This window comes from Crocodylus siamensis, chromosome 1 (genome assembly GCF_052110815.1).
Source record: "Crocodylus siamensis isolate JL-2025a chromosome 1, ASM5211081v1, whole genome shotgun sequence".
Taxonomy (NCBI): domain Eukaryota; kingdom Metazoa; phylum Chordata; order Crocodylia; family Crocodylidae; genus Crocodylus; species Crocodylus siamensis.
Window position 1 is genome coordinate 213,487,203 of NC_143395.1, and position 23,099 is coordinate 213,510,301.

Genomic DNA, 23,099 nt, shown 5'->3' on the forward strand with positions numbered 1-23,099 from the left:
CACAGACCAAGAACCTGAACCAAAAGAGGGGAAAAGTGAAGTGAAACTTAGACCTATGTAGCAACAAACAGCCCTAATTCTTCCAGAGCCCAAAAATATACTAGCAAACAATGTGCAATTAAAACTCCAATCCCAGCAGATTTCTGCAGAGAACAAATTCCCTCACTGCCCTCCCCCATGCCCCAGGGCTCAGTGAGTGAATGCTTGTGCTAGACCCTTGCTTCCTGACCCAGATGAGACAGCAAACATCCATCATCACTGAAAACTTCCTGTGCTGCTTGTCAGCCACATGGAGTTTCTTCCCCCACCTCTCCCCCATAACCGACCTCATACTTTATAATAATAAACTTGGGTGACAGGTTAGCAGTGTGATTTCCTTTCCCTACTAAGTGACGTTGTAAAGCTATTGCTTGGTGCTTGATGTTCTAGATTCGGCATTAAGGGCATTGACGAATATGAATACCCCCCACTCTAACTCATGGCACTTTATATAAAGGTTTTATTTTCTTCTAAAACTGATTAAAATCCTAGATTTTTATTTTTTTCTTTTAAATGTTTCTTTCTTGGGTAAATGATAAAAAATTGATGATCTATAGTTAAAATCAACTCCTTTCACGAAGCAACTATTCTTCCTAGGTTCCAAAAAAACACCTAGTCATATTGTTGGGCCACAAGCCACAGTGTCCCCAGCCTGGCTAGTGAAGATACTGATGTAAAGTCACACCTGCCCAGTAAGGGATGGATTAGAAAAGTCCCAGAGAACAGCTGAACCATGAACTAGTTTTGAGGGTTGAAGCATACCCAGATGGTTCAAAGTTTCAGCAGAAAGCCTGTGAGGTGAATGCTGCAATTCACCTGTATGAGTGTCATGTGCATAAGGGTGTGACGTCCAAGTGACTGACGGGTGTCTGTCAACTGTGTGTATAAAGGGAGCAGGTCTGAGGGATCCATGTTCCCTGCGCGTGGATATTGTTCCCTGAGAGAGTAAGTGAGAGTCCTGGGGGACTAATAACTCATGTCTTGCTGTGCAATTGGTGGGTGCAGGCTTGGAGGGCCCAGGGGTGGTCAACAGTCAATGTGGCCTAGTACATGTGGGTATTCTATATGCACAGTAAGCAGTGGCAGGGAATCAGCGGCTGGTTGAGCTGCGTGAGTGCAGAGTGAGGGTCCGGGAGGACCAAGACCTCTATTGTGGTGGCTGGAGGATAAGTCAGGGTTGAGTGGCTGGAGGAGTAGCCAGTCTCCTGTCTGTGTGTGGAAGCTGAACATGGCTGGAGGCCCTGGGAGGCCAAAGGCCAGTGTGCTTCAGTGAATGCCTGAGGTGACAGCAAACTGAAGGATGACTGAGCCTCAGTGAGTGAATGCAGAGTGGGTGCAAGCCTGAGAGGCTAATATCCCCTTTGTGTGCTCTTTGTATTGAGGCTGGGAGGTGCAGCCACGGTATCTGCTAGCTGTGAAAGAGCTTGATATTGCTCTCTGGTGCCCTCTCTGGTTTGTGTTATTATTGTTGGTTACACTGGGATTGCACTGTTGTTGATAAAGGGGATTGTATTGAATTGTTGTTAGTATTGTTGATCTTGTTGTTGTTAATATAGTTGTGATTACTCCTCTACCCAGTGTTGGTATCATTTACTAATTAATGCGCTCATAGCATCAAACTGGGGCCAGGGTGTAGGCCAATAGTCTGATGAGAGATAAGCCACCCACCATTTTCCCCCTGAGACATACTCTTCAAGGATTAATGCCCCTCATTAGTATGATTAAGAGTTTGCCTCAACAATATACACTTGAATTCCTTTTTGCTACAGTGTCTCCCAAATATTTTAATCATGTAGACAGTGAAGACCAGTAATTCCAAAAAGATCCTTTTGGAAATGCACTGCCATGCACCAATAATAGCTGACCTGATGATTTGTTGCAAGTATATTGGTCTGAAATCTCTGTGGACTAATAAAGCTATCCACTTGTGCAGACAGAAAGCCAGCAGAGCCACCCATCAGCCAAATAAAATCATTGACAAAAAATGGTCAGATCATATGAATGCTACTTACAACACTGCCCAAAAGGCACAAACACTCTGGTTCTGAGAACATCAAGAAATAAGTCTCAGAGATGTGGGCTTTTAGTTAATTGGACTTGGCTGGCTTTCTTATAGAAGGAAAAATTAGAAATACTACCAAATACAATGGGATGTAAGAGGAGATGCAGGCTCTGAGGCAGCTGTATCCTAAAGCACTTGGGTGCAATATGCTCACAGCAACACAGCACACTTAGGAAGAGAGCAGCAGCACCTGAATCCTCCAGATGGTTTTCAAAGCAGCTCCAAGCAAAGCCTATTCACCAGTCCAGGCTGGAGGTGCTAAATGTACAGATTTATTTATTTTCAATGTTATGTATTCCAGGCCAAATTAGCCCAAACAAATTCCAAGTCCAAGAGTCCAGAACTATAAGTGGCCCTACTACTGGCAAACATCTTCCACCCCCATCTGGGGCTTCAGATGTTTCCAAAACCTTTGATGGGCATCCTACTTACAGATCCAAGCCCAGAGGCTTGGGGTTCAGATGCCCCCAAGTTTTGTCCTCAGCTGTAAGGCCCCAGGGCCAAGCCAGGAAGGAGTCTTCCATTTCCATGAAGTGGGCTTAAAACCAAGACTGTCCCACTCTAGCAGCTGCGTAGGAGGTTTACTATACGTTACCCTGGCAGGTACTGTCCCCATGCCAGGAGAGTGGTCTTCCCTGGGAGCAACTAGGAAGACAACCTCCATGGTCACGGTGTTTCCCTTGCCAGGCAAGCATAGCTTATGTTTAATCTGAGCCCACAAGAGGCCAAGAAGTGCTTTACTGGAAGAAGCAGTGCATTACTTTGACCTGGCTCTGCAGCATCTGTATAGATTGAGCACTTCAGCAGGGCTTTTTGGCAATTTTATCTAATAGCTGATAGCTGTGCAGGAGTGCACAGAGTTTAAAGTAAAGCACCATTTTTTGTTAATGTCTGCACGTAGCCTACGTGACAGCGAGTCTATGACATCACAGGCACTGGGATCCCAGACTTACCTCTCGTTTTCCTGTGTTGACATGAGATATCTCCCAGACTGAGAACAGATAACCTAAGAACATGCCTGATGAATGGCTGGAGAAGGCAGCTGGAGGGATGCTGCTAAACACCATGATTTAACAAACCTTATGCTATTTAATTCCTGCTCTGCTCTCCTCCACTCTGCTCCAAAGGGAACACTTCTCTCTCCCGATTTTGGTCTGCCTACAGGAGGCGTACAATATTTCCCCTGACTGTTTGAGGCCCCCACATATAACTCATGAATTCTGATTAATACCATGAAGTTATTAGCTTATTGCTATTATGCAAATTGCTATATCACAAATCCCTTTGTGTTGGTGTGTAACCACCTCTGCAGACAAGGCCTCTGTCATTTCCCAGCATACCAAAAACAATAATGGGTACTTGAATCTCACTGGCTACTGAAATGGGAACAGCCTGGTACCAGGGGCTAGCTGAGGCCTAGGTAAACCAATTATGCCAGATTTGTCTTCAAAGGGCTTGGAATTTATAGCTGCTAAAGACTGAACAATGGAAGTTGAGGGGATGGAGCAGCCTAAGACACATACAGACATATCTATCTCAGAGACAAACAGAAAGGATTGGACAGCAGAGGCAAAGCAATGGCTTTTGTGACGGGGAAAGCCCATTTTAGCTGTAAGACCAGATAAGCTCAAAGACAAACCAAGAGCTGACTGCTTGAACAGGGAGACAGGTGCTGTAATGTTTGTGAATATCTTCTGATTTCACTAGTATTGTCCAAAGAGGTTAAACCAAACCAGAGTGAAGACGAAAAGTATATGGAAACAAAAATTAAATAAAAACACAACCCCAATCTTCCACAGTTCTCAAGAGACCACAAACCTTTGAAAAGCAGCTTTCAGGATAAACACGGGAACACTGTACTGTACTGCATGTACTGCTGCTGAATGATGCGACTGACCTTCAGTTAATTCTCAGTCAGATAACAGGGGTTTATGCTCTGCTGATATTACCACAGCTCAATACAGGATATGGAACATTTAACATGGGCATATGGAAAAGTAATTAAAGTTAGGCAGAAGTGTTTGAATAACTCTATCAATTTGTTTTAGTAGTTGGAAGTGCAATATACTCTAAAATACTTTGGACTGGAAACTTCAAACCAATATGTAACCAAAACAACACCCTGTAACATTTAATTATGAAGCCCTGACTGCAGTGCCTAAAAACTGTATAGCTCTAACCTACTGTATTTTGCCTGAAGCATATTGTTTTTTCAGTAAAAAATAGTAAGTTCCTGGAGAAAAACACACAGGTGTCTAACTGTGTCTACTGCTGAGGATTAATAAATAAATAATAAAACCCAGTTACATGAGATTCTGAGCAGGCTCACAGAACACTATGACTGATTCTTCTCTCACACCAGAGGATTTTCTCAGACTTCAGCAGAGAAACATGTGATTTATACTGGTGCAAGAAAAGAATCAGCTCATTACATTTTCATACTTATTCTAGTGCTGTGTAGTCCCTGCTAATTGTTTTAACTGATTTCACCTATTGTTTTGGCATTGTATTACATGGCTACTCAAGATCAGTGGAGGTGCCTACAGCTGCAGATCTTTAGCCTCCCTTGTTTAGTGTTTGGCCTCAAGCAATGGCAGTGGTCAACACCTAAATGCTTCAAAGGAAATTCAGAAAGTGTTCTGCAGACATGCAATGCTAAAACTTTTTAAGTTTGATAGTGCCGAACCTTAATTTTTCAATATTTCTCTTTACTTCAACAAATGACTTACAGGATCAGAGGGCCCACAGAAGTCTCTGAATATTTTTGGAGGATTGGGCTGAATGATCTCTAGTGCTATACAAGGACCCGAGCACAGTTCTGTGACCATCTCCTGGAAGAGGAAAGCAAATTGGAACTGGTTAGTGTATTGCTGAACGTTCTATTTCACCTGAAAACAAACAAGACCAGGGATGATCAGGAAATATTTCCTCTAGGAAATGATGATGGTTACCATCACCATCTTTATTTGATTAAATTGGTTCACATTTTGTTGCTTAAGTTCACAACAGAGGGATCAAGCTGGATCCCCTTTTTCTTTAGGATACTGAAGTAGTAGCAGAGGTCAAAATGTTTTTATTCCTTTGTCTTTGGTCTGCTACCATTACTTTTCAACCTGAATTCTGCCATAGCAAGTTGTAACTTTACCTGCTTCACACTGAATATTGTATTTAGGGCTAACCCTGAAGATCTTCCAAAACCTTTAGCTGGTACAGAATGCAGTAGGCTACTATCACTGCATCCTGTGTGGAACACATTATGTTGTCTATTTTTGCTTCTGGTTTCTTTCCAAATCAAACTATTGTTTTTGGTTTATAAAGGTGCATCACATGTCTTAGGTCATTGAAGATTCAAGATAATGTTTGTAGCTGTGAAATTAATGGAAGTGGGGCTCACATCAGGGAGTAGAGTGGAAACTGGGAATGCCTTAGAGTACCTATACACATTCTCACATCCTTCACATTCTCATTAGAATGCTCCAGCATAGCTGCAGCATCATGTGTATTAAGTCCCCACGTATTTTAAAATGTCCTCAGGGCACTTTATTTAAACCTCATTGAACAAGGTTCATATAAAGCATCTCACAGCCATTTTTAAACAGGCAGAGACTTAATACATACTCTTCAGCATTTTAATTAGAGCAGTTGCTCAGTAACCACTCTAATTAACACTCCCCCCACCAAGCACGTGTATAGGCAGCCATCGAGACTTCCTTTCTGCATACATGTTACAACAGCAGCTGAGACCAGCTTCTTGGCACTGTTTCTTTTCACTATGGGTCCTTGACTCTGGAATATACTGTCAGCTAATTGTGCCTTCTGCCAGCTGGTTTAGTGCGAGCCACAGCCACTTGTCTTTTGAGGTTAAAAACAAAACCTAAAGAAAGGGTCCTTTATTTGGACTCTTTCTTTAACTCAAAAATATTTGGACCTCCATGCCCACTACTTTCAACAAAGGAAATCTAAATAAATAAAGTTGTCTTTTTCAGTTCAGGCCATGACAATTCACCAGATTGTCTCAGCAGCAACAACTTCCTTAAATCTCTCTCTCAACTAGGGCCCTTAAAGTGTACCCACCTGGGCTTCATCTGCACCTTATGCTTAACAGTGCTAGCTTCCCCTCCTTGATCATTAGATAATCTCTACACCTTGTCACAAGGTTTTCCTTTATTCTTTTACTGCTGGAATATCAGAACTTTAATATCACTGTGACAAGTTCATCTGTTCTCCAAGGCTCTATCAGCCCGGAGGGTGCCAGGATAACAAGGGAGTGTGTGAGTTTTGGGAAGTAAGCTTTAAGTGCAGGCATTCTGTAGTTTCTTAATGAGTTTTACAGGTTCTAAGGCCTGGAACTGGAATAAACAAATGAACTGAAACTGATGGAAAAAAGAGAAAGAGAGGAGACATCAAAATGAAACAAGGTAAGGAAGAGAGGACAAGCTAAGCTATTAATCCTGTTACTCAGATATCAGTTCTTTGTAGGTCAGACCCAGGGGCAAACTGGTAAACAAGGAACCAAGGAAGGTGGCAAAAGAACATGGACCGTGTATATCCTAGTATTTCAGGATTATAATTAAGACTATAAATGTACAGACAAAGTCAAACATCACTATATAAGGTGACGGTAACATTCCAATGAACTTCCTTGAGATCATGGGTAAAACTTTGCCCTTCTGAAAAAATTGAGGGCAGTATTTCACCCCAAAACTGTTATTGTCAGGATGTTCACAGAAGTGACAGGTACAGATCACCTGGAAAAATATAATCTGACCTTGTTCCATGCTCTACTAAGAAAGATAAAAAAAAAAACACAGAATTCCAAGAAAAGTCTTGTTAGTGCCATCTACTGGCTCTTAATGACAGGTCAAAGGATAGCACACACTCCCATTAACAAGCAATAAATTGCCATAAAGCTGCTACTAATCTGAAGGATTTGCTTGAATCCTTTCACACAAAATAACTGCTAATAGGGAAAAGTGGACAAAATGGGCTTGAACTCATAGACTTGTGTCAACTAAATTCCTCCCAGCAGGCAGATAGGTGGTCTTCTTGATCCTCTACTCTATTCAGCCCACACGTACAGTAAGCAGTAACATGTGACAAGGAGAGACATTATTCCAAACTACATGGTTATGTTTGGAAGCAGAAGGCTGACAACCAAAGGGTGTTAGTTAAAGTATCCACGTTTAGTTGTTGTATTACTGCAAGACAAGCTGTAGTAAACATAGTGCCTAATGGCAGATTCTGAAGGATGTGAATGAATTTTTAGAGCTTTGCTGGGCTGGGGGAGATTATGGCCATGTCTTGCAGCTGCCAGGATCCAGGTGGGTCCTGGAACTGGTAGGTGTGCTGACAGGGCACATTGTCCACAGCTGTGGGGCTCTGGATACTGACAGCTGCAGGATGTTGCCAGGATACAGAGTCAGCAGCTGCTGGGGAAGAGAGTCCCTTTAGTTGCAGGACTCCCAACTGTGGTTGGGCATCATGCACCCCTGCTGTAGGCAGCTAGGGCTGTGCAAAGCGTTGGGTGCTGATTCAATTCGGAGGACATTCGGCCCAATTTGGTGGCCGAATCTCCAAATTCGAATCAAATCAGGGCACCAATTGAAAAGTCCAAATTGATTTGAAGCTCTGCAAATTGATTCAGAGAGCTTTGATGATTCAGGCAGTTCCTGCCCACCGCAGCAGGAGCTGGAGCCAGACTTGGAGCTGGTAAGTAGGGGCAGGGGAGGGAGGGCTGGAGAAGGGGGGAAGGGACCATGGGTGGACCCCCGCCAGGCCCCATCCCCTGCCTGCTCCCCGAGCCCCGACATGGCTGCCCCACCCAGCCCCTTTAAAAAAAAGTGCCACTCACCGGGTGCTGCGTGGGGGGCTCTGCACAAGCCCCCCACCCCAGCTCCCCAACATACCCCAGCTCTGGCCCTTTAGGAAAAAAAAAAAGACAATCCCCCCTTCCCCTACCTCACCAGCTCCTGCAGCGACCTCGGGGCTTCTGGGGGCTCACAGAAGAGCCCCCCATATGGTGGACGGGCAGTGGGCATTGCCCCCCATGGAGCAGGATCCAGTGAGCTCAGAGGTTTTTGTTTTCTTTTTTCCTTAAAAGGGCCAGAGTTGGAGTGGGCGCAGCAGCCGGGGGGTGGAGAGTAGCGGGGGTTTAGGGAACTCATGTAGAGCCCCCACATGGCACGGGGCAGTGTGTGGGCTCCCCCTTGCTGGCCAGAAACTGGTGAACCCAGGATTTTTTGTTTTGTTTTTTTCTTAAAGGGCCAGAGATGGGGTGGGCGGGGCAGCCATGGGTGGGGGGGCTGGGGCAGTGGGGGGGGGTAAGGGGGCTCGTGCAGAGCACCCCCATGGGGCAGTGGGGATCATCCCCCACCCAGCAGCACCCAATGAGTCTGGGCTCTTATTTCGAAAGGCCGGGAGCCGGGGTGGGTGGGGCAGCCATTGCAGGGCTGGGAGAACAAGCAGTTATAAAGTTAATACACATTTTTGTAGTCTAACTTCATAGCTGGTTGGAGCTTTTTTTATGGAGTGATAGCTACTTCGCATGTAGTTATACCAGCTAACCTGTGTGATACCTGTAGTGTGTAGAGGGAGGCCTGACACTCTCTCTCTACCTCTGGCCTAAGTGCATTTTCCAAACCTCTTGCCATCATGACTAACTTTTCCTTAACTCTGCTTCACAACATACCTGACATATAAAGTCAGTTCCTAAGAACCCCAGCCCCAAACCTGATCTCATACCTGCTCAGAAAAATAACCTTCTTCATTTTCATTGTCTCAACATTTTACATTCAATCCCCCCCTTTGTTAACTCTCAGACTGGACTGTGCAAAACTGCCTGGCTTACTATTTGTCTGAAATTGCTGCATCAGATGGAAAAGCAGTTACAGTTTGATAGGACACCTGTAGGCAGGGGCAGATCCAGAGTGGGCACAGTGATCTGGTGGCACCCCACTTTTGGACCACGCTGGGGGTGGGGAAGAAAAGAGGTGTTCTTGCCCTACGCCAGCTACAGGATACAGGGAGCATCTGTGCTGGGCTCTGCCAGAAATAGCAGCAATGGTGCTGCGTGGGTCTCTGGTCCCTGCTCAACTCACTCTCCTCTGATATCCCCAGCTGTCTCAACTTCCCGCTATGCTGCACCCCTCTTTTTTAAATCCTGGATCTACATATCATGTATTAAAATACCAGGCCAGATGTTTCCACATCTGAGTTCTGTGACACACACTCACCCTGCCATCAGGTCCTCCCTTGGCTTGTTGTTTAAAGTACTGGCCTCTGAGAGGAGACCTCCTAAGAGCTCTCCATTCCCTTCTGAATGTCCAGAGAGGTCACCCTGAGGTATGTTTACATGTTTGTGAAGTCCTACGGAAATAAATGGGACTGTACCAGGAATCAAAGAGCCACATCTACCTGGAGAATTAGTACCTTAATATGTCTCTAAAAATTGGGGTAAGTTACATACTTCACAAGGTGGCTATGAAGTTAAATTCTTTAGTTTAATGGTTCTCAACCAGGGTGCAAGGCACCCTGGGGGTGCCATGACACTTTTTTGAAGGGTGCTGCAGGAAGTGTGAGGAGATAACCAGATAAGAGCACACACAGGTTCAGACTCTTCCTGCCTGGCTGCTCTCCTGTTCCCACTGCCTGGGCCCTCTGCAAAGAAGCAAGCACTACAATTACTAAATTTGTTTTTGAAATGGGGAGCTGCTCAATTCACAAAATTATGGAGGGGTGCCCTAAGTCTAATGAGGGATGCCTTGAGTCTAAAAGACTTGAGAACCACTTGTTTAGAAAATGGCTTACTACATTCTGTGCCACTGCTCGATGGATTGCATTGGCATCGCAAGGCATTACAATATACGCAACCACCCAACCCCCTGCTGAGGTTACAATGCATACTTGACATTCCAAGATTTCTCTGAGGCTCACCGAAGAAAGATCAAAAAACTTAAAAGTTAACCACCTAACCATCATAAAAAAATCCATTCACATCCAAGCCAGTTCTAAGAGTTCAGCAAAAAACGTAAAAACAAGACAGTTTTACCAAAAACAAAATAGCTCAGTTCTGTTTTTTCTAATCTGTGCTTCAGACATACCTTGGCAAAATACTCTCCTCTCTGAGACTACTCACTCATGCAGAATTTCAGATGGACCGATTCATTCTGAACAAAGCTGAGGGATGGTCAAAATTGGATTCCTGATGGAAATCTATCCCTGTTTGGAGAGGTGACTCCCTCTCCATTAACTATCTTGTATATTTTTAATGGATTATTTTCTAGTTAACACTTACAGTGTATTCAGCAACAACACCTTTGTAAATCTCATAGAATTCTTCCACAGTGGCACGCTCCAAGTTGAACTGCATAAAGAAAAGAATGAAAATCTTAGCCCATCTGTCTTGACAGGAAGGGGGAATGGGACTAGAAGATAAGGAAGGGCGCTTAAAAATGACCAACCCCTCACCCCCCAAAAGCCTCCATAATCATTTAACATACTCCCTAAAGTTTTGGGGTGCCTCCCCTATAAGGATGGCTTTGGATGACTGAGTATGTAGCATAGTGTTTGCAAGCAGGTAGTTGGTGATACAAGAGGCAGAATAGGTCCTAGCTCACACTTCCAACAACCAAAAAGGAGCAAATATATTTTGTCCCTGAAGTTGGCAGATGACTCTCTAAGGCCTCACTTAGGTGGTAACTTACCCCACCTGATTTTGGGACCCTCAGACACTCTGCACTGGCTTTTAAACTGAGAGAAGCAAGATCTGTTTGGAGAAATCTTTTATGGACCAACCGTATATTTGGGAAAAATTTTGAACAAGGTTTTGAGCACAATGTGCAACAGATACAACCTAAGCTAAAAACTTTTACTTTTGTTTAACCCATTAGTTAAATGAGAATGGCCATTTAAAAAAAAGAAAAATAACAGTAAGCCTGTGGAGCACATAGAAGTTAACAGAAGTAGGTTGTTTTGTGAGAACTTATCTAACATCTCTCTCAAGTATACGATTGGTCCAGTAAATGGTATTACCAAACAAAACTTGCTTCTCATACAATTCCTGGAGCAGCAGGGATACACCACCACCCCTAAACTGAAAGCAGTGCAACCACAGTCAAAGAGCCATGTAGTTAGGCTAAGTAGCAGACCTGTGAGAAGCGGCTAGTATTTGTTTCGGATTTGGCCAATTTGGGGGACAATGATTTGAATCGCTGTCCCAAATCGATTCAGCCAAATCCAATTCAGAGATTCGGCTGCTGCCAAATCAGACAGACCCCATCCCCCACCCACCCTCCCGGCCCCTGCAGTGGCTGCCCTGCCCAGGCCCCAGCTCCCTACTCTTTAAAAAAAGAAAGCAAAAAAAGCCCTGAACTCACCGGCTCCTGCCAGGCAGAGAGGCAATCCCTACCACCCCCACCTGCACTCCCAACTCCTTGCTGATTGGGGAGCTCTGTTATGAGCCCCCATCCCCTGCCTGCACTCCCAACACCAGCTCCCAGCTCTTTAAAAATAAAAAAAATAAAAAGCCCCCACTCACCGGCTGCTGCCAGGCAGGGGGCAATCCTCACTGCTCCCCACTGACCCACGCTGTGTGGCGAGTTCTGCCACGAGCCCCCAGAAGCCCCGAGGCTGCTGCAACAGCTGGTGTGTGGGGTCTTTCCCTCCACCCCCCAAAGAACTGGGCACTGGGCCAGGCAGAGCAGCCATGGTGGGGTGGGGGCTGGGAGACAGGGCAGGGATCAGGGGCACTCAGGGAGGCTGGGGGGAGCAGGCAGGAGATGGGGGCTGGTGGGGGTCCCCCCATGGTCTCCTCCCGCTCCCCCTCCCCCACCCCCTACTTATCAGCACAGAGTCTGGGTCCAGCTCCCTGCGGCAGTGAGCAGGGTCTGCCTGAATCTCTGAAGCTCTCTGAATCTTTTCAGAGAGCTTCAAATCGAATCAGACCTTTTTATGGGTCTCCTGATTCAATTTGGATTTGGAGATTCAGCTGCCGAATCCGGCTGAATGTCCTCTGAATTGAATCAGCACCCGAAGCTTCACATAGCCCTAGTAACTAGCCAGGGGCATTGCTAAATGGCACAGTAACTCAGCAGTGACAAGCAGCCCATGCAGATGCTCCAGTGCTTCTTCTGGCTCAGAAAACAGCTTGTGCAGAGCAGTGAGGTGCACTTGAGGGCACCACATATAGTAAGTTTAGCGTGTTGACAAGACTTTAAGTAAACTACATGCCATAAAACACAGTTCCTTTTCTCACCTTAACTGTATTCCATATTCCAAAATGATGGGATCAAAAAACCCATAATCTCAATTTGCTAAAAGTTGGTTCCCTTAGTTGCAGTCCCAGTGAATGAGCAAGCTGTGAAGTCTGAATTAGTTCTGAACCACAGATGTTTTCCTTCCCAGCCAGGTTCACATCATATCAGTGGGGTAGTTTAATATAGCCAGGTGTGGTATAGCAGTTTGTCTTTTGTCACTTATGACCCCTTCGCTCTGTACAATTTAAGGACCCCAACTCCTCTTAATGAAAGGAGAGAACAGAGTTGTGGCCCACAAGTCAAGTGGGCCATATGCCCAGTTGTGGGCCTCTTCAGTTAGTGATTCCTTTTTCTCTGGGTCTTTACTCCTTTCTGCAGGGGAGGGAAGGTGCAGACTACAGGCCCAACTCTGGGTACAAGCCAAAGATACTGATTTAAATGGGAGAAAACTTTTCCATCCTAGCTCTTGAAGTTTCTTAACTTCTCTGCTTGGCAGTGTATTTATCTATCTGAACTTAGCTTCTCTCAACCTAGATCACTAAAGCCTCTCCACACACCTGGGGAGCAGTTGTTCACAGCAGCTGTTTCTAGCTGCTTAGTCACAGGTTGGAGGTACTTAGGCCCTTCATCAACCCTCTCCAGACTGTTGCTGTGAGGGGAGACGAGTGAATATCCCCCCATTCCACATCTCTATTATGATAGCCCATATTCCCAGTTTTGCAAGCTGTGTTTGCCACTCTCTTTATAAAAATCACCATGTAGCACTGCATTGGACATGCAAAATGCACAAAAGCATGCCTACCATCTGCAAAGCTGAGATCTCAAATCCTTCATCAAGGATGGCTTTTATAATCTTTCCAGGGAGCCCTGTGTACACGCAGAGAAAAAAAAAACCACACTTAATAATGAATGAACTTTACATGACATAGGTACAGCAGTTACTTACTAAAGCTCTGTGTTTTCCTGCCAAAATACAGCATTTGTGTTACGTTTGGGGCTGAAATGTTGAGCAGAGGACAGTTCATAAACCTGATCTTTTAAAAACTGTGCTCTACCCTGAGATGGGGCTCTCTACCTCAACTTTCATTCAGTTGTTAGAATAACATTGTTCATATATCTCTGCAAAAACGTATTGGTAAAATCCTTGTCCCGCTGAAATCAACAAGGAGAAAACAGGAGATACAAAAGCTGAGGCTTACTGAGCACAAAAATATCAAACCCAAAATCCTAAAAAACACAGGTCTTCTGCTGTGCTGCTATTCAAGGTGAAACATTTCTCACCACAGACATGAGGTGAAACCACAGACTTGCTACAGTCTGACAAAACTATTAATTTCAATAAGGCAGGGATTTTACTACTGGTTATTACATACTTACATTATCTGTTTTCCAGTGTGGAAGATTTTTTAGCACTGTATAGAATGAACTTGATGGATAAGAGAATAACTGAGTAATATTCAGATTCCTGTACACTAAGCCTTAAGTGTACAGGGCCTAGTGATTTACGCAGTTTAGCAGCACTAACCTTTGCATTATGTTAAAGTGCTGGTGGTAGCTTCAGATAAATTTGGAAGGATAGGGGGTCCCCCCCCCCCAGCTTGATTTACATGTGACAAAGAATAGCACAAACAACCCAGGTTTATTAGGGTCAACAGAAATTATTTTAGAAAGATTTCTGTGGTTGTGAGCTCTCCAAAAATCTTCAAAAAATATTGCTTATTATTGTCATTGAGAGGAAAATGAGGTTTTAACATTTGGCCATAGCAGTTATTTGGGCTTTTGGATATAAGCAAAACAGAAATTTGGTATGTAGAATGATTTTTGTCTCGCAACACTCCTTTGAAGTTGGCTAACTATATCCCTATTTTGTCAATGAGGAAGATTCATAGAGGTAAAGTGACCTCATAAAGTTTCCATAGGAGCATGCCTGCCTTACTACTCCAGTTACTTATATGGCCCCCTGTAATCTAGTATCTGAGCAACTAGTGATCTGTAATAAGCATATCCTCAGGGCTTCAACTGTGAGGTAAAGGAGGACTGTGATCTTCATTTTACAGCTAGGGAAGTCATGCATTAAAAATCAGTGGCTCACATATACAAACTCATGACCACCCCCATGTGGTCCTCTGGCCAGACATGTTGCAGAGATAGCTAAGTTAGCTCTGCACATGCTAGGTCCAGAACAGAAGCAGAAATGGCTACCTTTATGCAGCACTGTCCCTGGGCTAATTAGCTCCGCTGAAAGGCCGACTAATTAGCCTGCACAAAGGTAGCTCTGCTGCTTCCTGTGTGGGCAGTAATATGAACAAAGCAGCCCAAAGTCTCAGCACAATGCTGCCTGGCACCCCGGGAAAACTGTAGGAGGGTAAGCCCAACCACATCACCTCTTCAGGCTACCAATTAAGAGCCACTGCCCTACACGACTTGACCAAGGTCAATCAGGGCAGGGATTTATTACCCCTTCTTCATCCAACATCTTGCATGTTCAAGGCAGCCACAGAAGTGGAGAGTTATTCCATCCCATAAACCTCTACAACCTGCAGGCAGTAGGAGCCAGTGAAGAGAAAAGGTAGGAACAAAGAAATGAGAATAAATTTCTTGATCTTTGACCAGACAAAGATGCTTGTGATGAGACAATTGCTGTTTCTCTGGTGGCTACAAACCTTGGCTTTAAACTTCATCAGTGCAGAAGGGTCAGCCACCCAATCAGCTGGCTGGCACACTCTATATTTGATTAAAATATTCCTTGCGCATCTGGCCTCTTGGTTAATCCTCACCGTTAAATGCGCTCGTAAAAAAAAAAAAATCTCTGTAATTGTAAAAAGAATGTAGTTGGTCCAATAAGATATCACTCCAAAAAAATCCTTGCCTCTTGCACTCATTGCTAAAACATTTAAGAAAATGGGCCCAACACTATTCATTTCACCATAGCACTTCTATAGCAGAGGAGCTCTGAGCACTTTACAAACAGATAACAAGGATCGCTATGCTTTTCTAAAAGGGATATTATCTGTGCTTCACAGAGGTAGGAGTTGAGGCCCTTGGGAGAGTAAGTGATTTGCCAGTGGTCTGATATGCAAATCTTTAGCAGGGATTGGCCTAGAACCCTACGGCGCCTATACACAAGCAGCGAGGATGCTCTGATGTGCTGTAGTTACAGCGTGTTGGAGCAGATTCAGTTAACTGAGTCTGCTGGAGCATGGTTCGATAAGTTTAGTAAAAACACCCCCGCCACCATTTTTCAGTGTGGGGATGCTGATATACAAGATGCTTTGGGCGCGTCAATTAGAGCGGCTCTAGGAGTATTTGTAGAAACCCTGGGTGCTTTCGAGTGGCATTCCCCCACTCCCAGGGCATTTGTATAAATGCCTGGAGTCCTGGCTTCCACTTGCCTACTCTGATCAGACAACAAACAAATAAATGGTACCCTTGAGCAAGAATAGCTAAAAGCCAAGGTTAGGCAGAGCGTGAGGAGGGAGTTGCTTTGGGTTTCAGCCAATTGTAGTCCTGGCAAAGATCATGTGCTCTGGGGAGGGGAAGGAGTGAGGGAAGAAGGTGCTAATTTGATAAATGTATTTCAGCATCTTACAGCAACCTTTTTTTCTTTTAAAGTTTACCATTTTAATCCTTAACATCCAGATCAACAGCAAAGTGAGGTACTTTTTAAGGACCCTCATAAAGAGAAAGTGCATCTTTAAAATGTGATTACAGGAAGCCAAACAAAGCTGCAGATTAGGCACTAGTTAGGATTAATTCTCAGTGACAATGTACAAAAGAAATCACAGGCATTACTAAATACAACAGGAGGAATTGTATACTAATCCTAACAAATATGCATAACAAATAACCTTCAGCAAAAAAACTGAGAAGGAATGCTTTACGTCTCCAAGACAGCATTGGGTTACCAGGCACTAAAAACTGGACAGATAATCTTGCAGCACATTTTAATCAAGTGAAAAGATGAGGTGCTAGATCTCATGGAAAGCAGCAGGTTTCAACTATTTTCTGCCTTGTGATAAACAATCAATATTAAATCATATTTAACAGCAGAGCAATGAAGAGTAGGAAAGATACTGAGCAGGATAAAATGCTATAAATACAACACAGTTTTATGGGAGCCCATGGTTAATTGTCAATTCCCAGATCTACTAATCAGTAGCCCAGTTCTGGACAGGCATGATTAAAGATACAAAGCTCCTTTTACTTCCTCCTTTTTGTGTGTCCTCCCAGTTAATGGCTTCTATGTGAAAAGCTACTTAGATTAGGTGGAAGATTGTTTCATTAGTCAGAAAGCTCTGTCCTAATTGCCTCCTTTGTACTTTCTCAACATAGTGCTGTGCCATTAGTTAAAAGGTACAGCTTGGAATAGGAAAATAGTAATGGGAGCAGAAATGGTTTCTGCTTAGGGACATAAGAACTACTATATTGAATCACACCTATGGTCTGTCTAGTCTACATTTAATATCCAGAAGCAGACAGCTTGAGAAGTTTCAAGCAAAACTGACCAGAAAACAACTCTGTTCTGCAGCAACTTTTGTGGTTTCAGAGTTGGCTTTTGTTTCACACTTGAGATGAAATAAAACCCTTTCAAATATTTTCATGAAAACAGAATTGTGCTGGCAAGTGAGATGGGACAGGTGTAGGTAGGCAAGCGTATGAGTGTTAGTGTCTAGCTCTTTATTTTCTGGTGAGACACTGGGCCTGAGATACTGAAGCCTCAGGTTTGAGTCCTTGCTCTGCCTGATGCAGAACAAAGTTCATCACAGTTATTCTAAACTGGAAAGAAGAGACACTAGCCTGGGTCTCCCAAAAGCAATATGTCTACAGCAAAACAGAATATATTAGTAAAAGATGTTCTGACTGGCTCTGTGTTTCACAGTAACATAGAAGAAACCCTCCAGTCAGGAGCTGAGAGAGAACTTCCTCATAGAAGACCTTTCTTTCTAACTCATTCCAGTCATAGCCAGCTTATCCCCTGAAGAAAAAGGCTTTCAACTTCTTCCAAACTTCAATTCTGCTTCTTAAATCTTTCTTATGTAACTTGGAATACTCATATAAATATACGTTGTTTTCATTCCTGCACTCTTGGCCTCATTGATAATCTCTGGCTATGAATCCCATAAGCTAAGTGAGTACTGCCTGAAATGTATTTCTGTTGCCATAGTGTCTTAGAGCCCAGGCCATGAATCAGAACCCCAATCTGGTAGGCTTCATACAAGCAGGGAATCAACAGACAGTCCATGCTCAAAGAATTCACAATCTAAGTGTAAGACAAAAGACAATGGACAGACCCAAAACAGAAACAGGTGAGAGAGTGAGATAAGGAAACAAAGAGACGACACTGGTCGGTATGACAGGTTTAATCCCACTAGTGTCCTACATGCTGGCTAAATTCTTGGTGGACACCTTTAAGGAGGACTCTGAGTAACGATGAGGTAACTGCCGATGTTTATAGAAAGTTTTCCCTTCATGCAAGGAGACTATAAGAAGAAAGCATTTGCTCAAAAATTTAATAAGTGATAATGTAATAAAAGCAGTGATTGTGGTTAACTGGAGGGTATAATCAAGATCTGTATGCCAAAACTAGCACTGAACAGAAAAAATGGGCACAGACCCCCAGAGAGCCTCAAAAATGGAGACAAACAGCGTGAGAATGATGTGATAAAGAAGGGGGAGCCAGTGGCAGGATGTGAAAAGAAGGGCAGCAAACAAAGTGACAGGTGAAGATAAAGTTCTTTGCTGTAAGTACCCTATGTGGCTGTGAGTAGGACATGACTGCATGTCAAGACAAAAATAAGTAACGTTGTAGTACTCAGGCTCTCCTCCCTTTGTCTCTGGAAGAGAATTTGAGCTAGATGGATGATGGATGGGAAAGGCCATATCTTAGAGATGGTGTCCAGGTTATGAGCCTGAGTGACAGGCAGGATGGACTCAGAGGGGAAAGATGATAAGTTTTAGTCATTATCCACTTCCAGTAAAGTCTGTACTTCCACAAGATATATCAGAGAGACAGGGTTATCCACCCTGAAAGTCAGAAAGCTTTTCCTAATGTCTACCCCTAATCTTCTTTGCTGCAAATTAATTCTTTCCCTATCCAAAGTGGACACAGAGAATAACAACAAACTTTTCTTTAAGACTTTTACATACTGGACACTAATATCCTCCTTAGCTAAAAACCCCCCCTGTTGTTTCAGTCTTTCTTCATATCACGCTTTCTTTACTTTTCATCATTCTTATAGCTCTCCTCTTCCCACTCTCCAATTTGTCCACATTTTTGCTAAAGCAGAGTGCCCAAAACTTCACAGAACCCCAGTCTGGGTTCCAGCAAAGTATTCCAGCTGAGGCCTCACCAGTACGCACTAAAATGAAATACTGTAACTATATATGGCAGTCCTGATAATGCATCCCAGTATGACATTTGCCTTTTTTGCAACAGCATCACGATATTCACTCATAGTCAGTGTGCAGATCCCTTCTTTTCTGCAGAACTGTTGCCTAGCCAGTTAGTTACCCATTTTATACTTGGGCATCTGACTTTTCCTTTCTCAGTGTAATATTTTGAACTTCTTTAAATTTCATCATGGCAATACCAAATCATCAAGATACAATATAGAAATGTTGAAAAAAAAATTAGTCCAATGTATTTCAAATTGACCTGCTTGTAACACATACACTTCATTAATGCAAAATATACTGCAGGCATTAATTTTTCTTGAACTCTGAATCCAGACAGCATCTTTTTCCTCAGATGTGACAGACTCAATTTCTAGTTTTGAATTATTTAACCTTTTAAAAAAATATTACCAACATGTGCCTATTTAAGAAACATGCTCTCACTTTGAAAGCTCAGAACAGACCTTTTAAACTTGGCATGCACCCAGTCCTGAATAAGAAAGACATGCTTTGCCTTCTTTAAAAGAAAAATAACCTGTGATGCACTCCTTATTACTGGTACAGATGCTTGTTTCCCTGAATTGTGACAGGTATGCCCCTTTCTAATTGCACCTTCACTTTCTTTTCACTCACTTTCAGCTCACTAAAAAAGAAGGGGGGGAGGGAGGGCTGGAATTATTAGGATACAAATATAATCTGGACATTTTTACACTGGTGACCTCTCTCTCCCAATAAGCAACAGTTCCATAGCTCAAGAGGGATAACTGCACATTTGCTGGCTGCCAAATATATGGTCTCTTGTTTTGAAATAGTATTTAAACAGATAATGTGTTCCTTTCTCCTCCTTTTCCTCCAAACCCTCCATCCTTCTAAACACACACTTTGTCTGTGATCCCTCACTATGCTGCTTAAGTAGCCTCTATTTCCACATGTTCTTGAAACCAAATTTCTGTTTCCTATAGCGTTCCTAAGTTTGATTTGTTTTTTGGAGGAGGGAATTACTCAAATAAAATAAAATAAGGCTCACCCTTTCTGTTTAAACCTCTGCATCTCTTAAGTGAAGGTAATATTGATACCCACTTCATTGTGGGGATGAGGGAATGTTTCAATATTAGAGAAACCAAATATGTTCTCTTCCCCCACCCCCGGAAGATCATCTCTTCAGCTGAGGAAGACATCATGGTCTCCAAGGCTGCTTCTTGGTCTTTGTCTCAGATCAAGTGAAGAATCCCATTGCAATAACATTCACACCAAGGACTGGGATTAAAGTTATTGAGGGGCTCCAAAAAAAGAATCTGCTGCACTCTTTTTTTAAACAGCTCACATTTTAATACAAGTGCAGGAAAGTCCTGACAGCCCTGGAGAGCTGGGGAGCTACCCTGCTCTTGGGAAAGCTTGCCACCCCCAGAGATCTTCTTTTGGAATCCCAGTTACCCCAAGTGCGATGACCTTTTAACCACACCCCAGCATTTCTGGTTTTAAAAGCTCCGGGGTGAAATCCTGCCCCCAGTGAAGTCCATGACAAGACTGATTCAATTTAGCCAGGGTTTGACTTTAGCAGAGCCAGAATTCTACCCCCAGTGCTTTGCTAACTACTTTGCTCTCAGAGACAGCCCTTGGGTAATTCCATTTTTTAAACAATTTACATAGTCAAATAAAGTGCATGCCCAACTTTTAAGCCTTTGTTTTCTTGCTATTTTTATTTTATTTTCTTGTCCATTTTTAAGGCATTAAGTGAAAAATATGGTGCCATGAGATTCTAAGACATCAAGAAATTCCAAATTCCAGTTCCTACAGCAAATACAACTAGGCTATATTTTACAAATGCATGAAGGGGCAAAGTTAAGCCTATAGAGAGCAATAGATAAGACATTATTATATGTACAAAGGGCCGAGCTATTGTTGCCCTGAGATCCTGAACTTTGTGGTGCATTTAAAAATCTCAGCCAGTTGTATTACTTTCCCCTCCCCCAACAAACCCTGCCTGCTCTTCAGAACAGAAATGTAGAGGAATCTTGAGTTTCAGTACTCCTACTGGCTTGTATGTAGCTGTTACAGCTTGATTGCAGAGGTCTCCTTCAAATTCAATATCAAGGTACTACAAAGATAACACTGTTAGTTATGTGGTGTTTTTTTTCTACTTTTTCAACTGTTCCCTTCTCCCTAATTTTTATCCATTTGCCCCTCAAACCCTTTAGACTGAGAGACCTTCAAAGGAAGGACAATCTTTCTTGAATTAACAACCGAGTGGTAGATCACTATAACTACAAAACAACAATGAATAAACACAAGCTTACTGTGATCAAATTCAGTGATGAACCTGCAAGTTAAACGGCCATGCATTTTCATCCAGGTCTATATCTGGATCATTATAAAATTATACACTTCAGCTAACTCTCATTTAACCAATACTTTCAGAATTTGATCCCAGTTGTCCTGACCTTTTCTGAAACTGATTAATGTTCCTTGTAGGGACTACCACTCTAGTTTACAAAACTCCCTGATAGAGCCCTGTACAGATTACAGTTTACACCCACCACCCCAGGGACAGAGATAAGTGTTTTCAGTGTTATAGTTTTTTCTTGCTTGTTAGCCCCGACTCTAGATGTCATATTGCATCTGATTAATTGTCCTTTAACTACAGAAGACACTGCATGCATGAATTTAGGTTAGCTTAGCTTTCTGAAATTTAAATTTGTAAGTTTCTAGTGAATTTCAGTGCAGGTGAAAGTGCTGGACAGCCTTAGAAAATTAATGCATCTCTTTCATACTTTACTTTGCCAGTGTGGGACAGAAAGAACGATTCTTTCTACATGTATCTGCCAACATGCCACAAGCCAAATCTACAGGAATTCCCCCCCCGCCACATGGGCACTAGAGAGGAGATCGCCTCTGAAGTGCTTTAATCCCTTCCAGATGAAAGGTTTTCCACGTGATGCACAAAGTAGACATGAGGCATGGGAAAGCACTGGCAAGATGGGCAGCATACAAAGGTGGGAATCTGTCATTGCCTTAGGAAAGAAACAAGGCTGAGTATTTAAGAAACCAGATTATCTTTGTAAAACTGAGAAAAAGATGGTCTGGCCACTCAAACCTGAAATTCAGGGACATAAAATGTTGGCACCAGGAAGTGATTTTCCATTTAAGAAATTTAAGAAAACTAAAGATATTTGGTGGCTTTAATGCAGCTGTTATCAACTCTGTCAGGACCACATTAATACCTCACAGGACACAGGGGAACTCTTAAATCCAGGAGGCCTGGAGTCACAGTGTAGACAAAATGAGGGGCATGTGGGCACGACATTTTAAAGCAGGTTAAGTGCTTTTGCACCACTTTAATGGTGCTGGTGTTTGCACGCATCAGGAATGTATTCTGCAGTAATTCCAGCCGCTGTAACAAATTTGGCAGAGTACTGCACCTTATGTAACCTGGGGCACTGCAAACTAAAACTCCTCCTCTGAGTTCTCATTTGCTGCCCCGTGGAGCGAAGCACTGGGCTTCATGCAGCTCAGGGGCTCTGCATGGAAGCCCATGCAGGAAGCCTGGCAGCAGCCCAGAGCCTGCCTGCCTGGCATTGGAGCCTGCCTGCATTTTCCCTGGAGCCTGTTTGCCTGAACTGTGTGGCGGCCTGGTGCTTCCCTCTGCTGCTGCAGTGCCCCCCCGGGACTGCCTGAGCCAGGTGCCTGCAGGCAGGTGTTGCCTAGGGGGAGGGGGGCACCGCTGCCATAGTGGGAACCCCCCCCCGCAACCACTCCACCCACTGGCAGCTCGCCCTCCCCTCCCCACCACCTGAGAGGCAAGTAGGTGCATGGGTGTGTGCATGACACAGTGGTTTACTTCACCCAAAATTGAAGTAGTTTTTAAAAACCCACTGCTTCAATTTAAGACCCCCATTTTGTCTACACATGCCCACATATGGCACTTGTGCTTTCAGTCCCTAGCCTCCAAGCAAACAAGAAGTATATGGCTCTCTCCTCCTACCTTTTGAACAGTGCCCCAACTACCCAATCAATTGGTTCAGGAACTGAGCTTCCTAGCTACTGTCCTCCTTGGCTGAAAAGAGGCCTTACAAGGAAATGTCACATGGTTTTCAGGGGTTCTGACAGAAAAGCAAGTGATCAGACTCCCTACAGCACAAGACATTCCCACTTCTGGCACACTTCCACAAAGACTGCATCTTTCTATGGGGCAATCATGCACTTTCTTTTTGCTACACCCACCCACAGGATGCTGTTCCAAACCCTACTCAGAAAAAGGACAGACACCTCATCACCACTTTTTCAAAGCCCCTAAGTGCAATGATGTTCCTTCCAATTCTCCTGTCATCCATCGCTCCCACTCAGCCAACACA

The 23,099-nt window shown here is 43.6% G+C and overlaps 1 protein-coding gene across 3 annotated transcripts in view; it reads right to left on the reverse strand.

Annotated features, from left to right (window-relative positions):
• Positions 1–23,099, reverse strand: part of NME7 (NME/NM23 family member 7) — a 151,159-nt gene that overhangs the window by 48,431 nt on the left and 79,629 nt on the right. For 2 of the 3 annotated variants that reach the window (XM_090056230.1, XM_090056248.1), the window contains exons 8-10: positions 13,157–13,221; positions 10,395–10,463; positions 4,831–4,932 (exon numbers count right to left, since the gene is read on the reverse strand). In XM_090056230.1, coding sequence (XP_089912356.1) covers positions 4,831–4,932; positions 10,395–10,463; positions 13,157–13,221 — 236 coding nt within the window. The remainder of the gene's footprint in view (positions 1–4,830; positions 4,933–10,394; positions 10,464–13,156; positions 13,222–23,099) is intronic. The other variant, XM_090056239.1, reaches the window with a different exon arrangement.